At 35.3% G+C, this 21,242-nt stretch overlaps 1 protein-coding gene and 1 non-coding gene across 2 annotated transcripts; both read left to right on the top strand.

Annotated features, from left to right (window-relative positions):
* Positions 1-12,186: 12,186 nt before the first annotated feature.
* On the top strand, positions 12,187-12,293 carry LOC133827990 (small nucleolar RNA R71). Its single transcript, XR_009890636.1, has one exon. It is a non-coding gene; the product is annotated as a small nucleolar RNA R71 (small nucleolar RNA).
* Positions 12,294-19,943: 7,650 nt separating this feature from the next.
* On the top strand, positions 19,944-20,898 carry LOC133824036 (zinc finger BED domain-containing protein RICESLEEPER 1-like). The gene is made up of 3 exons (XM_062256897.1): positions 19,944-20,150; positions 20,256-20,550; positions 20,777-20,898. Exons 1-3 carry the CDS (start codon positions 19,944-19,946, stop codon positions 20,896-20,898), a joined length of 624 nt encoding a protein of 207 aa, XP_062112881.1.
* Positions 20,899-21,242: the final 344 nt, after the last annotated feature.

Below are 21,242 nucleotides of genomic sequence, written 5' to 3'. Positions count from 1 at the left end.
CCTCCTAATCAAGGTCCTAAACCCTATTAGGAAATTTGGGCATTACAATGTCCTACCAGCAAGTGCATGTCCTACCAGCAAGTGCATGATCGACCAGCAGAGGTATGGCCGACCAGAAGGTGATATTCATCAACTAGGTAGAGCAGACTACGTCAAGATTCCCAGAAACGGCTTCAACAAGAATCGGTCTTGGCATACGCGGGAATCTCTCATTCTTCCCACAGATTTGGTGTTCTGTTACATTTTGAATATTTTTGTAATTTAAATGTAATAAATATAATAAAATATCCCTATTCTAGGGGATATCAGATGTATGATCCTAAGCCTATAAATATATGGCTTATGGGATTAGAAAAGGGTCTGCTTCTTCTTTTGAGACTTTTGGGAAATTTTGGGTCTGAATTTTCTAGAGAGAGAAAGTGCTTGTATCTGAAGAATTCTTGTATTCTTGTAATCTGTACTGAAGAAACTCAGTTGGCTCAGTTCATCTGATCTTGAGTACAGATCTATAATCACAACTCTAAGTGGATTAGGCTATTACCAACATATTGGGGCTAAACCACTATAAAAATTGCGTGTGTTATTTACTTTCTTTTAAAAACTGTCTGTGTCATTTTATTTCTCTTGAAGGTTTCATCATTTTTGACGTTCTCACGTCGTTGGCCAAAAACGCGGTCAACAGCTTTTAAGCGACTAGCCATCTAACTGGCCAGCCCTTGTTCAAAAATTTGTAAAAAGTAAATTAATACAAGCCAATTCATTAAAAATAAATGTTCATTGATAATACTTGCACAGGTGTTCTCCATTCCAATAGTGAGGAACGAGATCTCTGCTTAAGCGAGCAAGTTTGTATGTACCTGGTTGAAGAATTTCTTCAATTCGATATGGACCCTCCCAGTTTGGTCCAAGTACTCCAGCAGCCTGATCGCAAGTGTTGAAAAAAGCTCTTCTAAGTACCAAGTTTCCTATATCAAACTTTCTTTCGCGTACTTTAGAGTTAAAATATCAAGCGGCATTTTGCTGGTAAGCTGCACGTCGTAATTAGGCTTGCTTACGACTTTCGTTAACCAAGTCCAAAGACTCAATTAATAACTTGTTATTTGTATTCTAGCATATGTTATCCTTCTATGCGAGGGTGGATCTAACTCAACTGGTAACATGGCATCATACCCATAGGCTAAGGAAAATGGCGTATGGCTTATTGTTGTTCGATGTGATATTTTTTTATACGACCAGAGTACTTCGGACAATTGTTCTGGCCATGCTCCCTTTGCTTCTTCGACCCTTTTCTTCAGTGTGTCCTTCAGAGTTTTGTTTACAGCTTCTACCTATGGCTTGTGGATGGGCAATTGATGAAAAACTCTTCGTTATGCCATGTCGCTCGTAGAAATTGGTAAACAGGTTGTTGTCAAAGTGTGTGCCATTATCTGATACAATCTTTTTCAGCAACCCATACTGGCATACAATGTTTTTGACAACGAAATCTAGCACTTTCTTGATCGTGATTTTCGCGAGTGGTTCAGCTTCAGTCCACTTCGTAAAGTAGTAGATGGCAAGTATTGCGTACTTGACATTCCCTTTTCCTGTGGGCAAAGATCCGATCAGATATATTCCCCAAACTGTGAATGGCCATGAGCTTTGCATCTGTTTAAGTTTATTTGGAGTTGTGCATAGTATCTTGGAGACTCTTTGGTATTTATCACACTTCTTAACAAATTCCATAGAATCCTCGATCATTGTAGGCCAAAAATATCCTTGTCGAAGAATCTTTTTTGACAAACTTTGCCCCCCAGCATGATCTCCATAGATACCTTCATGTACTTTACGCATCAATTCCTTAGCCTTTTCCCTGGAAATACATCTCAATAAATGCATTGAATATCCTTGTCGATATAGAATTCCATCAAGCAAGATAAAGCGAGTTGATTGCCTTTGTAGTGTCCTCGCCTTATTCCTATCTACAGGTAGCCATCCCTATTCGAGATATTGAATAATGGGAGTCATCCACATGTCGGACACTTGTATTACTAGGGAGGATTCTTCTACTTGAATGCTGGGGGTTGTCAAACGTTCGACCGACAGTATACTCAAAGTGTCAGCATCTTTGATGCTTGCTAATTTGGCCAAGGCATCGGCGTTCGAGTTCTGGTCGTGAGGTACTTGTTGGAGAGTATACTTCTCGAATTGTGCTAGCAAGTCTTTTGCCTTGTTTAGATACGCAACCATCTTAATACCCCTAGCCTGATATTATCCAATGATTTGATTAACAACTAGCTAAGAATCATTGTATATCTCTAACGGCTTTATATTCATGTCCTTGGCTACTCTCAAACCTGCGAGCAATGCTTCGTACTCGGCCTCATTGTTGGAGGCAGTAAAATTGAATCTTATTACCCAGTGAAACTGATGCCTTTTGGGGGTAATTAAAATCAACCCTGCCCTCGAGTTGTGCTCATTAGATGACCTGTCTACGAACAGTCTCCAGGCATGAGTTTGGTCTTGAGCTTCAGGTTCTATAATAGGCTCGCTAGCTGGGAGTACGATGAATTCAGCTACGAAGTCCGCTAAGGCTTGACCTTTTATGGCTGCTCGAGGTGCATAGGAAATATTAAACTGCCCTAGCTCAACTGTCCATTTTAGTAGTTGACCAGTGACTTCTGGTTTTTGCATAACTTGTCGTAGTGGCTGGTTGATAAAAACAACTATGGGATGAGCCTGAAAGTAGGGTCGTATTTTTCTTGATGTTAGTACTAAGTAGTAAGCCAATTTCTCTATAGCCGGGTAGTGTAATTCTGCTCCCACTAGCTTTTTACTTATGTAGTATACTGCCTTTTGAATGTTGTCTTCCTCCCTGATTAAAACAGCACTGGAAACATACTTTGTTATGGCTAAGTAGATGTACAAAGTTTCTCCTTCGATCGACTTGGACAGAATGGGCGGTCGCGACATATGGGCCTTAAGTGCCTACAAAGCTTGTTCGCACTCTTCTGTCCACTCGAACTTTTTGTTTCCTCTAAGTAGATTAAAAAATGGGACGCACTTGTCCGTAGAGTTAGATATGAATCTACTCAGAGCTGCGATTCTCCCTGTCAGACTTTGTACATCTTTAACTTTGGCTGGTGACTGCATCTTGATCAGTGCTCAAATCTTTTCGGGATTGGCTTCGATTCCTCGAGAGTTTACTATGAATCCCAAAAAATTTCCTAATCCTACTCCAAAAGAACACTTAAGAGGATTAAGCTTCATCTGATATTTGTTCAAGATGTTGAAGCATTCCTGTAGGTCCTCGATGTGTTCACCCGCTCTCCTTGACTTAACAAGCATATCATCGGCATAAAGTTGTTGCCCTGTATCTGCTGCTTTAGAGCTTGGAAAGCTTGTTCACACTCCTCTGTCCATTCAAATTTATTTGTACCTCTGAGGATATTGAAAAATGGAATACACCTATTAGTGGATTTGGACACGATTTTGCTGAGTGCTGCTATGCGTCCTGTTAGGCTCTGCACGTCCTTGACATGTCCAGCAATGTCTTTACCTTCTCGGGGTTTGCTTCAATTCCCCAGGAGTTCACTATAAACCCCAAAAAATTTCCCGACCCCACTCCAAAGAAGCATTTTAGGGGGTTCAATTTCATTCTATACTACCTTAAGATATTGAAGCATTCCTCCAAGTTTTCAATGTGCCCCCCGACCTTTTTGGATTTCACCAACATATCATCCATGTAAACCTCCATGTTATTTCCTATTTGGTCTTTGAACATACGGTTTACCAGTCGCTGATACGTGGCTTCAGCATTTTTCAGGCCGAACGACATAACTTTATAATAGTACATCCCCACATCCGTGTGAAAGCTGGTGTGCTCCTAGTCGGGCGGATGCATACTTATCTGGTTGTATCTCGAATAGGCATCCATAAAGGTTAAGATCTCGTGGTCAGCTGTAGCGTCCACTAGCTGGTCAATCCTCAGAAGTGGGAAGCAGTCTTTCGGGCATGCCTTATTTAAGTCAGTGAAATCTATGCACACCCTCCACTTGTTATTAGGATTCGGTACCAATACGGTATTAGCCACCCATATTGGGTAGAAAGATTCCCTAATGAAGTCGTTATTTCGTAGCTTCTCCACTTCTTCCTTCAATGCCTTTGCCCTCGCTGGATCTAGTAGCCTCATTTTCTGCTGCACGGGCTTGAAGTGTTCGGTATCGATGTTGAGGGCGTGGCTTATAATGGTTGGGCAGATCCCTACCATATCATCATGAGACCAGGTGAATACATCTTGGTTGTTCCATAAGAACTTGATCAAGGCGAATCTTATGTTCCTGAACAATCCTTTCCCTACCTTGACCACCCTGGTCGGGTGTTTTGGGTCAAGCATGACCTCTTCTAATTCTTTGAATGGGCCCACCCTCATATCAATATCCCCAAAACAAGGGTCTATGTCTCCCCCCCCCCCCCCCCCATTTTGGGCTACATCCTATTTTTGGTGACTGGGCTCTGCAGGCTGTGCGGTGCAGGCTGCCTTCCCTACCTCTTTTATTGATGAATTATAACATTCTCTGGCCACCAGTTGGTTCCCTTTAAGACATCATATACCTGCTCGGGTTGGGAATTTGAAGAGCAGATGGAAGATTGAAATGACTGCTCGGAGGTCATACAGGGCTGGTTGGCCTATCATGGCATTGTATGGAGATGGGATGTCAATTACCACGAACAAAGCCATTACAATGTGTTGATCCCAAAAGAGGGTGTTTTAATATTTAAACTCGCAAGTGCACGAATCGTTTCGGAATATAATGTTCATGTAAGTACGAGGTCGAACCCATGGGAGTTGACTAACATCAAAAGAAACTACTTCAAACAAAGCAAGAATATTCTAACCTAGTTCCAAATATTTGATGAGATTTTGTTTTAGAAAAATAAAAGACAAGTAATAAAAATATTAATGATAAAAATGGTTTTCAAATGAGATATGTAAAATAAGATTATTAAGATTTTAGAATCCACAAAATGCAAGTTCAATAGTATTTATAAGTATATTGATTCACAAGTTTTGATATAGTTGAAATAAATCACACTATATATTTTTTCAAAATATATTTTCTATTCAAGCACAAGTTATTCTTTAAAAAATGTAGGATTTTTCTTCACTTATATAAGATATAATTTCTAAGCATTAGTTGTGTTACAACCTAATGAAACTACAAAAATCAAAGAGATTATGTTTAGGCAAAATATGATACTTATGCTCTAAGAATTAGATGTGAACAATTTAATGAAAAACATTTAATCAAAGAATATCATATTTTTGCATAATGAAGAACTAAGTGTAATATGCTTTAACAATCAATAATAGATGAAAAATGCATATATTTGATAGAAAAATCCATAAACAATGTTGTACAAATGGGGAATCAACATACAACAAAAAATACTATCTAGTTACATTTTTCTTCATCATCATCTTAATGACCTTTGAAAAAGATTAGAAGCTCATAACTAGATTGAAATAAAAATTACAAAATAACATACTTGACATGCTCTTCAAAAGATGAAAATGGTAGAGAGAAAATAGTGAAAAGAAGAGAGAAAAATATGTGTAGAAGATGTTGAAAAGATGAAGAAGAAGAGCCCCCCAAATGGTCTTACAATACTCTATTTATAGGCAAAATGTGGAGATTAAATTAATCAACTTAAAATAAATAAATTGATTAATTTAATTGTGTTGGGAAGTGGTAGGATAAATAGAGTAAGTATAAGAGTATTGGAAAGATGAAATGTTTGGTTGGGTAAAAGATTAGTGAAAAGCTAGAGTAAAAAAATGAATTAGGAATGTTTATTTAGGTGAGAAAAATAGGGAAGAGTGAATTGATATTTGAGTGAAAAATATTGGGAAGGAAAAATGTGAGTTTTGGTCTTATTTTTGTGGCTGTGGCAGCTTGGTTGACTGACCATTTGGGCCTTGTGCGTGATGGGCCTTTAGTGAGGAAGCTGGCCCACGTTGGTGGCATATGGCATATGGCATATAGATTGTTGTAGATGCTGAAGGCTTGGAATGCTGAAGAAAAAATGGGCAGGATTGGGTGTGATGCTTCACGTGAGGCAGGCGTGCCAGGTTGATGTGCATATGTGTTGAGGAGAGTGGACAGGTGGCGGCGTGGAGAGGTCTTGAGGCTGCTGGTGGTGCTTGCTGAAGGAAGGCAGACGGGCTGGGCTCGTGGCAGGCGTGGGCCTAGCTTGGGCCTGGAGAAAAATGCCACATTCTTTGCTTTTTCTTTATAGAAATGCCATTTTTTTCACCATTTTTCTTGCTTTTCAAGAGCAAATAACATACAAAAAATTCCCTATAAAACAAACATAAATTAAATTAAAACTAAATATTTTCAATAATGAAATATACAATAAAAGTTCAATGAAAATATTAATTAAAATTTAATTTACTTAAACATTTAAGCTCAAAATTGCATCTTTTTACTCTTAACTTAACAATATTAATTTTAAATAATTAAGTCATAACATTTTACAATAATATAACAATAAAAATACACAAAAATCTATAAAATTATAATAAAGCTAATAAATTCAAAAAGTAATTAAAACTTAATAATTTAATTAAAAACTTAAGAACTAAATCATTTTTAGCTTAAAAAATGTGGTAAAATAACTCTAATCACACCCCCAAACTTAGAATTTTGCTAGTCCCAAGCAAAAGAAAAAACAAACAAACAAATAAATAAATAAATAAAGAACACACATTTTTTTATTTGGTGATATCAAAAATGTCCTCAAAGATTGCACAGTGAAAATAATTTATAAAAAATATGAATCAAAATTAACCATATGTGATTAATTCCATAGTCAATCTTGCTTTGAAAATATATTTTAAATTAGAATTCCAAAACTATTTATCAAGTTATTATGTGAATTTTGGAAAAATTGTTGTAATAAACTATTTATTTCACATATTATGATGAATAATTTTTTTCAAAATTTCATTTTTTTAAGCAAAATTGACCCAAGAATTAAACACAAAACTTAAAAAAAGATTCATATATTTTTTAAATTAAAATCAAACTCAATCAAGGGTATTATCATAGGAAAAACGGATATCACCAAAAGGGTTTTTTTTTTTTTTTTAATTTTTGATAGAAAATAAAGTATAAAAGCACAAAACTATATATATTTATATTACTAGAAAGATATATATATTTTAAATTCTACCATTTTCAAACACATGAAAAAAGTAACCATATAAACTCACTACCCCCAAACTTAATTTATGCATTGTCCTCAATGTATCATAATACAAATATAAATTGAAGCGTGAAAGAGTTTAGAGTTTAGAATGGTCGTACCTCATCATGGAGCATTGTCAAGAGTGCAACAAAAAGGAAATACAAAATAAAAACAAGAAGTTAACCTAAAACATAAATAAAACACACATTTACCAATAATTGATGAGAGCGATCAAAGACCATGGTAAATAGGATCCTCAAGAAGGATTTCATCCACTTTAGCAGTTTTCAATTCTAAAAATGGTTTCAATTTTTGTCCATTCACTTTGAATACATTACCATTATTAGGATTTTCAATTTCAATGGCTCCATGTGGAAAAACAGTGTGAACAATATATGGACCTACCCACCTAGAGCGTAACTTCCCCGGGAAGAGAAGCAAACGAGAATTGTATAAAAGGACTTTTTGACCGGGAGAAAAATCTTTTCGCAAAATGTTTTTGTCATGGTAAATCTTCATTCGATCCTTATATTTTTTGGAATAGTCATATGCATCATGCCTAAGCTCTTCTAACTCATTTAATTGAAGCTTTCTTCTCTCACCTGCTTTGTCTAAGGAAAAATTCAATTGCTTAATTGCCCAATAGGCTCTATGTTCGAGCTCAACGGGTAAGTGACATGCCTTTCCATACACAAGTCTATAGGGAGACATTCCAATGGGTGTTTTGTATGCAGTTCGATATGCCCATAATGCATCAATGAGTCTTAAGGACCAATCTTTCCTAGTTGGATTGACAGTTTTCTCTAAGATGTGCTTAATTTCCCTATTTGATATTTCAACTTGACCACTAGTTTGTGGGTGATAAGGTGTAGTGACTTTATGTGTAATACCATATTGTTTCATTAAATGCTCAAAAGATCTATTACAAAAGTGTGTACCGTTATCACTAATGATAGCACGTGGTGAGCCAAAACAGGAGAAAATATTTTCTTTCAAAAACTTAAGCACAACTTTATGGTCATTTCTGTGGCATGCAACAGCTTCAACCTATTTAGACACATAATCAACACTAACAAGATTGTACAAGTTACCAAAAGAGTTAGGAAATGGACCCATAAAATCAATGCCCCAAACATCAAATATTTCAACAATAAGGATAGGATTCAAAGGCATCATGTTTCTTCTAGTTACACTTCCTAACATTTGACAACGTTCGCAAGATTTGCAATAAACATAAGTGTCATGAAAAATAGTAGGCCAGTAAAATCCACATTGTAAAATTTTCAAAGCAGTTTTCTTACCACTAAAATGTCCACCACATGCATGATCATGACAAAAAGATATGATTTTAGTTTGATCACAATTTGGAATGCATCTCCTTATTATTTGATCAGGACAATATTTAAACAAATAAGGATCATCCCATATGAAAATTTTCACTTCAGAATAAAATTTAGATTTGTCATGCTTAGACCAATGAGAAGGAATTTCACCAGTGACCAAATAATTCACAATGTCAGCATACCAAGGCAAAGAAGATGTATGCATGAGTTGTTCATCAAGAAAAGTTTCAGTTACAGTGGTGGAGTCATTATTAGTCTCAACAACAATTCTAGACAAATGATCAGCAACAACATTTTCAGAACCTTTTTTTTCTCGTATCTCTAAATCAAATTCTTGTAAAAGCAAGATCCAACGAATTAAGCGAGATTTAGCATCTTTTTTTGACAAGAGATATTTCAATGCAGCATGATCAGAATAGACAATTATTTTAGATCCTAACAAATAAGACCTAAATTTCTCCAATGCAAACACAACAGCAAGCAATTCTTTTTCAGTGGTAGAATAATTTAATTGAGCATCGTTCAAAGTTTTGCTAGCATAGTAGATTACATGAGGTAACTTGTTAATTCTTTGTCCTAGAACAGCACCAATAGCATAATCAGAAGCATCACACATTATTTCAAAAGGAATATTCCAATCAGGAGGGCGAATAATAGGTGCACTAGTCAAAAGGGATTTCAATCTTTCAAAGGCAACATGGCAATCATTATCAAAGACAAAAGCATTTTCTTTTCCTAGAAAATGACATAATGGGCGTGAAATTTTGCTAAAGTCTTTTATGAATCTTCTATAAAAACCGGCATGGCCTAAGAATGATCTAATTTCTTTTATTGTTTTAGGTGGGGAAGTTTTGAGATAAGGTCAACTTTTGCTTTATCAACTTCTATTCCCTCACATGAAATTACATGACCTAAAACAATTCCTTTTTTAACCATAAAATGACATTTTTCCCAATTAAGAACTAAATTCTTTTCTTTGCAACGAATTAAAACAAGAGAAAGATGGTGCAAACAGTCATCAAAAGAATTTCCAAACACTGAAAAATCATCCATAAACACTTCAAGATTTCTTTCAACCATATCAGAAAATATTGCAATCATACATCTTTGAAAAGTTGCAGGAGCATTACAAAGACCAAAAGGCATACGACGATATGCAAAGGTTCCAAAAGGGCAAGTGAAGGTAGTCTTTTCTTGATCTTCAGGGGCAATGGGGATTTGGTTACATCTCGAATAGCCATCAAGAAAACAATAATATGCATGGCCAGCTAAACGTTCAAGCATTTAATCAATAAAGGGTAAAGGAAAGTGGTCTTTTCTAGTAACATTATTTAGCTTTCTATAGTCTATACACACTCTCCACCCCGTTTGTACTCGAGTAGGGATTAATTCATTTTTCTCATTTTCAATAACTGTGATCCCATACTTTTTAGGCACTACTTGGACTGGACTAACCCATTGACTATCAGAAATAGGGTAAATGATACCTACATCTAACAGTTTAAGTACTTCTTCCCTAACGACCTCTTTCATATTTGGATTTAACCTTCTTTGACATTCCCGAGAGGTTTTAGCATTTTCTTCTAGATAGATTCTATGCATGCATATGGATGGGCTAATTCCCTTGATGTCTCCAATAGTCCAACCTATGGCTTCCTTATGTTTTCTAAGGACGTTTAACAATTTATCTTCTTGTTCTTTATCTAAAGCAGATGCTATGATAACAGGCAAGGTTTCAGACTCTCCTAGAAAAGCATATTTTAAATTTTTTGGCAAAGGTTTAAGGTCTAACTTTGGAGACTCAGAAATTGATTGAACATGATCTAAGGGTGAAAAGGGTTCAACTTTGGTTTCATTTAAGGGTATAGACTCTAACAAAGAATTCACATCATCATTAAAATCATCAATATGCAAGTTCATACCAAAGTATTTTTCACAAAAATCAAGTAAGTCATTTCCATCATCTTCACACATACTCTCTATCATGTTAACTTCATGCATTTCCTCACACTCAACAGATTTAGCAACATTAAAAACATTTAATTCAACAGCCATGTTTCCAAAAGATAATTTCAATATACCATTACGACAGTTGATAATTGCATTAGATGTAGCTAAAAATGGTCTACCTAGAATGATGGGTATTTGAGCATGAGCATTTTCAACATGTTGAGTGTCAAGAACAATAAAGTCCACAGGGAAATAGAATTTATCCACTTTAATTAAAACATCTTCTATAATACCTCTAGGGATTTTCACTGAACGATCGGCTAATTGAAGTGTTATAGAAGTTGGTTTTAATTCTCCTAGATCAAGTTGTTTATACACAGAATAAGGCAGTAAATTCACACTAGCTCCTAAATCAAGTAAATCTTTGTTAATAAAATGATCGCCAATGATGCATGAAATTGTTGGACAACCAGGATCTTTATATTTCACAAGGCTTTTATATTGAATTATGGAACTAACTTGTTCAGTTAAAAATGCCTTTTTTGGAACATTTGTGTTTCTTTTAACAGTGCAAAGGTCTTTTAAGAATTTAGAATAGGCAGGAATTTGTTTAATGGCATCTAAGAAATGAATGTTTATGCTTACTTGTTTGAAAACTTCTAAGATGTCACTATATTGGTTGCCTTTCTTGAGTGGAATTAATCTTTGTGGAAAAGGAGCTTTTGGGATGGAAGGAAGGATTTGAGCATCATCTTTTGAAAGGTCATTTGTGTTGGAACTTTGAGGTTGGCTTTGGTCTTTTTCAACTTGAGGTATGTAATCGGGTTTGACAATTTGTTTTCCGGACCTAAGAGTTGAAATGGACTTAGCTTCTTCTTTATGACTAGGAGTTCCTATTTCATATTGGCCTTTAGGATTTGGGATGGGTTGGCTAGGAAATCTTCATTTTTCTCTCTCAGTTACAGCACTAGCAAGTTGACCCAATTGTGTCTCGAGTTTGGCAATGGATTGAGACTGATTTTGTAAAATTTGTTGGGTGGATTGCATGAGTTGTTGAAAGGTGTCTTCTAAGGAAGGTTTTCTTTGTGGAGGGTAAGGTTGACTTGGTTGGGCATGATTTGGATTTGGCATGTGGAATTGGTTTCCTTGATTCATTTGTGGTTGGTTTTGTCTCCATGAAAAATTAGGATGGTTTCTCCAATTTGGATTGTATGTGTTGGAAAATGGGCTATCAGAAGAAGGTTTTCCATATGAATGTAAAGCATTAGCCTCTTCAGAAAATGTTTCAACAAAAGAAGGACATGATTCATTATGACATGAACTAGCACATAAAGAACAAACATCTTTTTTAGGTTGCACATGAGAATTCATAGATTGACTTATTACTAAGGCTTCTACTTTTCTTGCTAATTTATCAAATGATGTTCTTAAATCACTTTCTTCTTTTATTTCATATTTTCCTTCTCTTTTCGGTGAAGGGTTGGCTCTAGACCTAGGCTCAGAATAATTCCATTGTTGTGAATTAACAGACAATTCTTCAAGAGCGTCCCAAGCCTCTTGCCCTTGTAGTTTTAAAAATTTTCCAGTATGCATAGATTGAATCATTTGTCGGTTTGAAGGGGTTAAACCATCATAAAAATATTTTACAAGTCTCCATTTTTCAAAACCATGGTGGGGACATTTTAATAATAAATCTTTAAATCTTTCCCAACATTCATAAAATTCTTCGTTATCTTTTTGATAAAATTCGGAGATTTCTCTTCTTAAACTATCAGTTTTGGACATGGGGAAAAATTTAGCAAGGAATTTATTAAAAAGTTGATCCCAAGTAGTGATGGTTCCAGTTGGAAGTGATTTTAACCAAGCTTTGGCTCTATCTTTTAAAGAAAAAGGAAACAACCTAAGTTTAACCGACTCATCTGAAAATTTTTGAAAACGAAAGGTTGAGCAAATTTCCAAAAAGTTTTTTACATGCATGTATGGATCCTCTCTTTCTAAACCATAAAATGATGGTAACAATTGAATGATTGATGGTTTAAGTTCAAAATGAGTGGCATTAGTAGTGGGCAAAACAATGCATGATGGAGCATTAGATGAAATAGGTGAAAAGTATTCAAGAAGAGTTTTTTCTTGCACAACATTAGGTTCTTGTTCCATTATGCTTAAACTTTCAAAAACACTTTCAATTTCACGTAAAGATACTAATTTTTTCACCAAACGATTTTTTGAATTACGATGCCACTGATGCATACAATGTCACAAATTTCACCAAGTAACACAAACAATCACAAGAAAACAAATTTCTGATGTGGAAGATCAGTTAGAACCGCAACCACAGAGCATACTTATAACAAGAAGATATTATAATATTTATATATATATATTGTTATGATTTTTATGATTTTTTTATTTTTTTGGTTTAACTTGTTCCCAGGCCTATTTGATTCCACTTACTCACAGCTTAATAAAAACTCCCCGAGGTTAATTAATAAGCGTGGATGGGAACTTTTTCAAATTTCCTTTAAGCAAAAATTGCTTATGTTGAAAGAACAAGCTTTGTTTTTTTAGGTTTTTTTTTTCAAGTATTTTCTTAAACAACAAAATTACAACTAACTAAATGCGATAATTAAGAAAGAGAAAAAAAAATGACAATGGCAATAGTAAATAGTTATATAAAAATTAGGAGGCACTAATGCCATCAACTAAATGATCAACAAAAATAAAATTAGGAGGCACTAATGCCATCAACCAACACTAATAATAATAATGATAATAATAATAAAACTTAGGAGGCACTAGTGCCATCAACTAAGATAAATAAAAAATAAATAAATAAAAGCTAGGAGGCACTAATGCCATCACTAGAGGAGATATATTGCTCAAGTATGTAGGAGGCAAAAATTGCACTCAACTATCAAGTATTTAGGAGGCACAAATGCACTCAACTAAAAAAAGAACATAAAAAATAAAAGAAAAAGAAAAAGGGTTAGGAGGCACTAATGCACTCAACTAATAAGTATGTAGGAGGCACTAAATGTATCAACTACCAAGAAATATATATAATATAATATATAATAATATAAATAAATATATGTAGAACTTTCTTTTTTTCTTTTTCGATTTTTACTCTTTTTTTCGATTTTTCTTTTATAGATATATATATTTTTACTTTACTTTTTTTTTTAAGATGATAGTGCAAATAAAAATAAAATAACTAGTAGAAGAATGTTACTTACCTTGTAGAAAGATTGTTTCTTTCTTGCAACTCCCCGGCAACGGTGCCAAAAACTTGTTGGACCCAAAACGGGTATGTTTTAAATATTTAAACTCGCAAGTGCACAAATCGTTTCGGAATATAATGTTCATGTAAGTACGAGGTCGAACCCATGGGAGTTGACTAACATCAAAAGAAACTATTTCAAACAAAGCAAGAATATTCTAACCTAGTTCCAAATATTTGATGAGATTTTGTTTTAGAAAAATAAAAGACAAGTAATAAAAATATTTATGATAAAAATGGTTTTCAAATGAGATATGTAAAATAAGATTATTAAGATTTTAGAATCCACAAAATGCAAGTTCAATAGTATTTATAAGTATATTGATTCACAAGTTTTGATATAGTTGAAATAAATCACACTATATATTTTTTCAAAATATATTTTCTATTCAAGCACAAGTTACTCTTTAAAAAATGTAGGATTTTTCTTCACTTATATAAGATATAATTTCTAAGCATTAGTTGTGTTACAACTTAATGAAACTACAAAAATCAAAGAGATTATGTTTAGGCAAAATATGATACTTATGCTCTAAGAATTAGATGTGAACAATTTAATGAAAAACATTTAATCAAAGAATATCATATTTTTGCATAATGAAGAACTAAGTGTAATATGCTTTAACAATCAATAATAGATGAAAATGCATATATTTGATAGAAAAATCCATAAACAATGTTGTACAAATGGGAAATCAACATACAACAAAAAATACTATCTAGTTACATTTTGCTTCATCATCATCTTAATAACCTTTGAAAAAGATTAGAAGCTCATAATTACATTGAAATAAAAATTACAAAATAACATACTTGACATGCTCTTCAAAAGATGAAAATGGTAGAGAGAAAATAGTGAAAAGAAGAGAGAAAAATATGTGTAGAAGATGTTGAAAAGATGAAGAAGAAGAGCCCCCCAAATGGTCTTACAATACTCTATTTATAGGCAAAATATGGAGATTAAATTAATCAACTTAAAATAAATAAATTGATTAATTTAATTGTGTTGGGAAGTGGTAGGATAAATAGAGTAAGTATAAGAGTATTGGAAATATGAAATGTTTGGTTGGGTAAAAGATTAGTGAAAAGCTAGAGTAAAAAAACGAATTAGGAATGTTTATTTAGGTGAGAAAAATAGGGAAGAGTGAATTGATATTTGAGTGAAAAATATTGGGAAGGAAAAATGTGAGTTTTGGTCTTATTTTTGTGGCTGTGGCAACTTGGTTGACTGGCCATTTGGGCCTTGTGCGTGATGGGCCTTTAGTGAGGAAGCTGGCCCACGTTGGTGGCATATGGCATATGGCATATAGATTGTTGTAGATGCTGAAGGCTTGGAATGCTGAAGAAAAAATGGGCAGGATTGGGTGTGATGCTTCACGTGAGGCAGGCGTGCCAGGTTGATGTGCATATGTGTTGAGGAGAGTGGACAGGTGGCGGCGTGGAGAGGTCTTGAGGCAGCTGGTGGTGCTTGGTGAAGGAAGGCAGATGGGCTGGGCTCGTGGCAGGCGTGGGCCTAGCTTGGGCCTGGAGAAAAATGCCACATTCTTTGCTTTTTCTTTATAGAAATGCCATTTTTTTCACCATTTTTCTTGCTTTTCAAGAGCAAATAACATACAAAAAATTCCCTATAAAACAAACATAAATTAAATTAAAACTAAATATTTTCAATAATGAAATATACAATAAAAGTTCAATGAAAATATTAATTAAAATTTAATTTACTAAAACATTTAAGCTCAAAATTGCATCTTTTTACTCCTAACTTAACAATATTAATTTTAAATAATTAAGCCATAACATTTTACAATAATATAACAATAAAAATACACAAAAATCTATAAAATTATAATAAAGCTAATAAATTCAAAAAGTAATTAAAACTTAATAATTTAATTAAAAACTTAAGAACTAAATCATTTTTAGCTTAAAAAATGTGGTAAAATAACTCTAATTTCTAGAGTTATCACAAAGTTGTTGTTAGGTGTTGTTCCCACTGTTAAAGGCAACCTTATGCTTCCTATCAGGGTCATGCCATTCCCTGTAAATCCATACAGCAGCTGCTCGCATGGTTCCAGATCTCTGATGCTTAAATTCACCCTCTCCATGGTACTCTTGAGCAGGATGTTGGCAGATGACCCATGGTCAATCATCGTTTGGGCTACGATCATGTTAGCGATCTGTACTTCTACCACCAATGGATCATTATGTGGATGATGTACATGACTTGTGTCTTCATCGCCGAATATGATGGGCTAACACTCGTAGCAAGGTTGTTTGGGAGTACACTTCTAGACAGCTAGTACATCTTCCTCCTGTTCGTGCCTAAAGGAACGAGCGTATCTTTCTCGAGCTTTGCCATATTTTCCAGCCAAATGCGGCCCGCTGCAGATCATATCTAGCCAACCAGCAACTGGTAGTGGTAGGAGAGGTTGATTGCTCTGATACTGTTGAGACTGTTGCTAAGGAAGCTGTTGAGGATGCTGGTCAACTGTCGGTCATTCATACCTCTTTATATGGGCATTTTTTTGTCTAATGAGAAATTATAGCTCCTCCTTTAGGTGGTTACATTCATTGGTTTCATAACCATAGTCATTGTGAAACCGGCAGAACTTGGTCTTATTCAGTTTATTAACATCCTTCCTCATTGGTGGAGGTCTTCTGTATGGTACGACAGCCTGTGTGGCATTAAAAACGTCCGCTCGAGTCTCTAACAAGATGGAGTAAGTAGTAAATTTAGGAACATATTCCTGTGGCTTGGGCTGCTCGGCGGTCTTAGGCTTCTTATTGTCGTTCTGGTAACCGCTAGTTCTAGCCCCATTACTACGTTTTCCATTCTTAGCACCATTATTTTCTCCCTCTGCAGGGTTGGTGGTATTCCCAACATCTGTTTTCCCCTGCTCAATAGTCCTCTGAGTTGGATTATCCATCTTCTGCTTGGCCTCCTCAAGCTTGATGAATTCCTTTACTCGATCAAGGAACTCATGGGTGGTACGTGCAAACTTCCTTTTCAAACTACCCCAAAATAGACTCTTTACCTTAACTCTCGAATTGATAGCAATTAATTTGCCGTCATCACTAAGGGATTTCACTCTGGTGGCTTCCCGCACAAAACATTGAATGTAGTCCTTCAAAGGTTCATTATCTCTTTGTTTTATGTCCACCAGGTCATTCGGCTCGGTAAGAAGGGGCATTGATGAGGAGAATTGGGAATAGAGTATGCTTACAAATCCATCCCATGATGTAATCGACCCTAGCTATAGCTTGAAGAACCATTGCTAGGCGAATTCTGACAGAGTAGCCGGGAAGATCCTGTACTTGGCATCATCCTGAACTCCCTGTAAATCATTTTGTAGTTCAAAGTTGTGAACATGAGATACTGGGTCCTCCAGCCCAATGTACATCTTCCATGTTGACATTTTGAATTTGACAGGTATGGGCAGCTGATTAATACGTTCAGAAAATGAGGAACCTCTCTGCCTCTCCATTTCAATATTTGTTAACTTGGGGGATGTCAAATCCCTTACCAGTCGGGTTAATAGATCCAGCTGAGCCTGGACATTAGGGTCTGCAGCTGCCTGCGGCTGCACTGAATTGCAGACCTCATCCATTCTTGGGTCCTGAACAGGCTTAGGCGAAGCTATGTTGTTTGTATCTTAATTTTCCCTGCTTTGATTAAGAGCATCCTGAAGGTCTTCACCTCCCATGGGGCCCATTCAGTTGAAAATGGAGTTTGGCCAAGGTCAACCCTAGGGGTGCACATTTTGACCCGAAAACCCGACCACCTGACCCAACCCACACCCGAGAGAAAGTTAAAACCCGCACATTCGGGTCGGGTTCGGGATCAACCCGAGCTTCATCGGGTTGGAGAAATGTGTCATTCTCGGGTTTGGTTTCAACTCGAACCCGCCCGTCCCCATCATTTTTTTTTTAAATTTTTAATTTTAATAGATAAAATAGAAACTCCTAAATTAAAAACCCCAAACCAAACCCACCCACACCCAGCAATAGCAAGCAGTCCCCCCCCCCCCCCCCCCCCCCCGACCCCCTCCTCCTCATCCCCTTTCCTTCGGTAGCAGCTAGGAGGATCGGCCTCCTTCCTCCTTCCTTCCACCTTCGGCAGCTAGGTAAGGTATATCTATATCCTATATATCTTTATATTATATTTTGTCTAATATATATTATATTATATTTATATTAGAATCAGTTAGATATATATATTTAAATTTAATTATATATATTTGTTATATTTTTTTTATTTTGTTTGTGATATGATTATATAATATAATTGTATATATGTATTATGTATATGTGATGATTAATTGATTTAGATGAATATAATATGATGTTAATGTTTGTTTGTTTGGTTTACATTTGGTGAATTTATATTTTTTATTTTGATATAGGATTTTGAGTTTTGATTTAATATAAAGTTCTAAACTTAAAATTGTAGTAAGATAAAATTGAAATTGTTATTTGGAACTGGCTATTTAGAATTTTCAATTGCTTGATTATATACGTAAAATTAAAATTGTTATAATTATTAGTTTAATGTATATTTGATATTTTGAATGTTGGATTGTTTTGCTTGATTGTATTTGTTATTTTGTATATGTGGTTTGGTTTGGTGTTTGTAATGTTGGATTTTAGTTGTAGTGGATTGGACGGGATTAGTGAATTTTAGGTATGCTCGGTTGTTGATCATTATATTATATATGTCTTTGTGCTCTATAGATTATGGATATTGATCAAGATCAAGTAGATGAAACTCCACCACCACTTCCCCTACCAATGATGAAACTCTTACAGATCAAGCACAAAGTATACCTAAAAGAAGGGGTAAAAAAACTAGAGAAACCTCCTTTGGCTCCAAAAAAAAAAACAAAAGGGTCAAATATTTGGGAGCATTTTGAAAAATTGCCCCCAGTTGATCCTAACGACAAAGAAGAGGTACCCAAATGCATTTATTGTTATTGTGGGAGTGAGTTCTTCTATGATAGTAGAAAGCATGAGACTAGTCATCTGTGGAATCACTTTAGGAATGTTTGTGAGTTTAGTCCATATAAGATTGATGTGAAAAAGCAAAAGATTTTAAGTTTTGAGCCAGTGATAGGAGGGAAAGAGGGAGAAACAACTTTAGTTCTGATGGCTTATAACAAAGAGGCAAGCAGGCTTGCATTATCAAAGTACATTGTGTTGGATGGGTTACCTTTTAGACATGTGGAGGGGGAGGGTTTGTGACAATTTGTTTAAACCATACAGCCTAGGTATGATATCCCTTCCTGGATGACTGTTGCTCGGGATGTGTTGAAATTGTATGCTGATGAGAAAAAGAAATTGAAAAATATTTTAAAGCATGAGAGGGTATCCATCACCACTGATACATGGACTTCTATTCAAAATTTGAACTATATGGTCATCACAGCGCATTAGGTTGACTCTGATTTCAACTATCATAAAAGAATCATAAATTTTTGTCAAGTGGTAGATCACAAGGGGGAGACTATTGGCAAAGAGATTGAGATTTGTTTAGATAATTGGAGCATTAGAAAATTGTTTGCCGTTACGGTGGACAATGCTTCTTCAAATGATGTTGTTATTCGGTTTTTGAAGAGACGGTTTAGAGAAAAGGAAAATGGTCTCATTTTAGATGGGAAGTTTTACATATGAGATGTTGTGCTCATATTGTAAACTTGATTGTCACTGAAGGATTAAAAGAGAAGCATGATTCGATTGCTAGCATTAGACATGCTGTTAGATATGTTAGGTCTTCTCCCGCTAGGCTCAAAAGGTTTAAAGAAGTTGTTGTAGAAGAAAAAATTGAATGCAAAGGACTTCTCTCTTTAGATGTCCAAATGAGGTGGAACTCTACATATCTCATGCTTAATTGTGGATTAAGATTCCAAAAGGCTTTTGAAAGTTTACTGTCAGATGCAAATTTTGTGAAGTATTTTGAGGATGTTGACAAAGATGGAAAGAAAAAGGAGGGACCGCCTACTGAAATGGACTGAGAGAATGCAACGGTATTTGTGAAGTTTTTGGAGACTTTCTATGAGATTACATTAAGGCTTAGTGGATCAACCTATGTTACAGCAGACAAGTACTGTATTGGAATATGTAATATGCAGCGCACTTTGTATAGAATGGTAGTTGAGGAGGATGACCCGTTGTTAGCGAGTATGGCACAGAGCATGAAGGTGAAATATGACAAATATTGGGGAAAGATTGAGGAATGTAATGAGGCCCTTATAATTGCCTTGGTTCTTGACCCAAGATACAAGCTCAAGTATCTCACCCATTGCTTCAAAGCTTTTTATGGTCCACTGACATGCGCTCAGATGGTTAATGAGGTAGAACAAACATTACGATCACTGTTTGATTTGTATGGTGGGGGCTCTACATTACTTCAGCCATCTATGACCCAGTCTCAATCTCTGTCTCACTATCTGCCTTAGCCTAGTGGATCTTCCTCTTCCTCATTCACTACTACTTCTAGTTTGAATAAGTATGCTTCGTTGCATGATGAGTTTGTACAACAAAGGAAAGAGGAAGATGGTGGTAAGACAAAGAATGAGGTTGATAGGTATCTAACTGAGGATGCTGAACCTATGATTGAGGGTGTCAACTTCGACATTTTGAAATGGTGGGCCAAAAATTCATCCAAGTACAAGATCTTGTCAACCATTGCTCGTGATGTGTTAGCCATACTAGTTACAATTGTTGCTTCTGAGGCTGCCTTTTCGACTGGTGGTAGAATGTTAGATCCCTTTAGGAGCTCACTAAGTCCTAAAATGGTTGAATGTTTAATATGTCTCAAAAACTGGTGGAGCAGTTCACATCAACCAATCATTGTTCGAGAGTACATGGATGAAAATGAAGTTCTAGGGACATCAGAGATTCTGGAGTTAAACAAACTTTTATTTAGAATTTTATTTATGGAATTAAATAATATTTATGGAAATGTATAATATTGTAGAGATCACAAGTGATAGTGATACAACTGTTGGAGCAAGTGGTAGTGAAAATGTTTCTGCTTCGCCTTCTGGTTCTATTAATGCTCCATCTACAGCCTCATCAGCTGCACAAGGAACTGATTGAATGAAGACGGGAACCTCATCTTTAGACTTTGGTTATTTTGTGGACTTTTTAAGTTTTAGTAGTTTAGTAACTTTTTGTTAAGGACTTTGAAATTTGAATTTGGACTTTTGGATTTGGACTATGGCATTGGTAATTTGGTATGGACATTTAAATTTTAATTATGGACTTTTGAATTTATGGCTAATTATGGTTAGAAATTGGATGTTTCATATAAGTTACTTATTATTATTTTGGGTGTGAGATTGGAAGTGATTGGAAGTTGGACCTCATATTTGGGGTTGGTTGAAAGGGAGACTTCAAAGGATAAGAGTTTCTCATATAGTTCATCAGAGGTGATAGAGTCG

The sequence above is a fragment of the Humulus lupulus genome, chromosome 3 (genome assembly GCF_963169125.1).
Source record: "Humulus lupulus chromosome 3, drHumLupu1.1, whole genome shotgun sequence".
In the NCBI taxonomy this organism is placed as follows: Eukaryota; Viridiplantae; Streptophyta; class Magnoliopsida; order Rosales; family Cannabaceae; genus Humulus; species Humulus lupulus.
The sequence above is the reverse complement of the archived record's forward strand: the minus strand, read 5'-3'. Positions and strand labels throughout refer to the sequence as shown.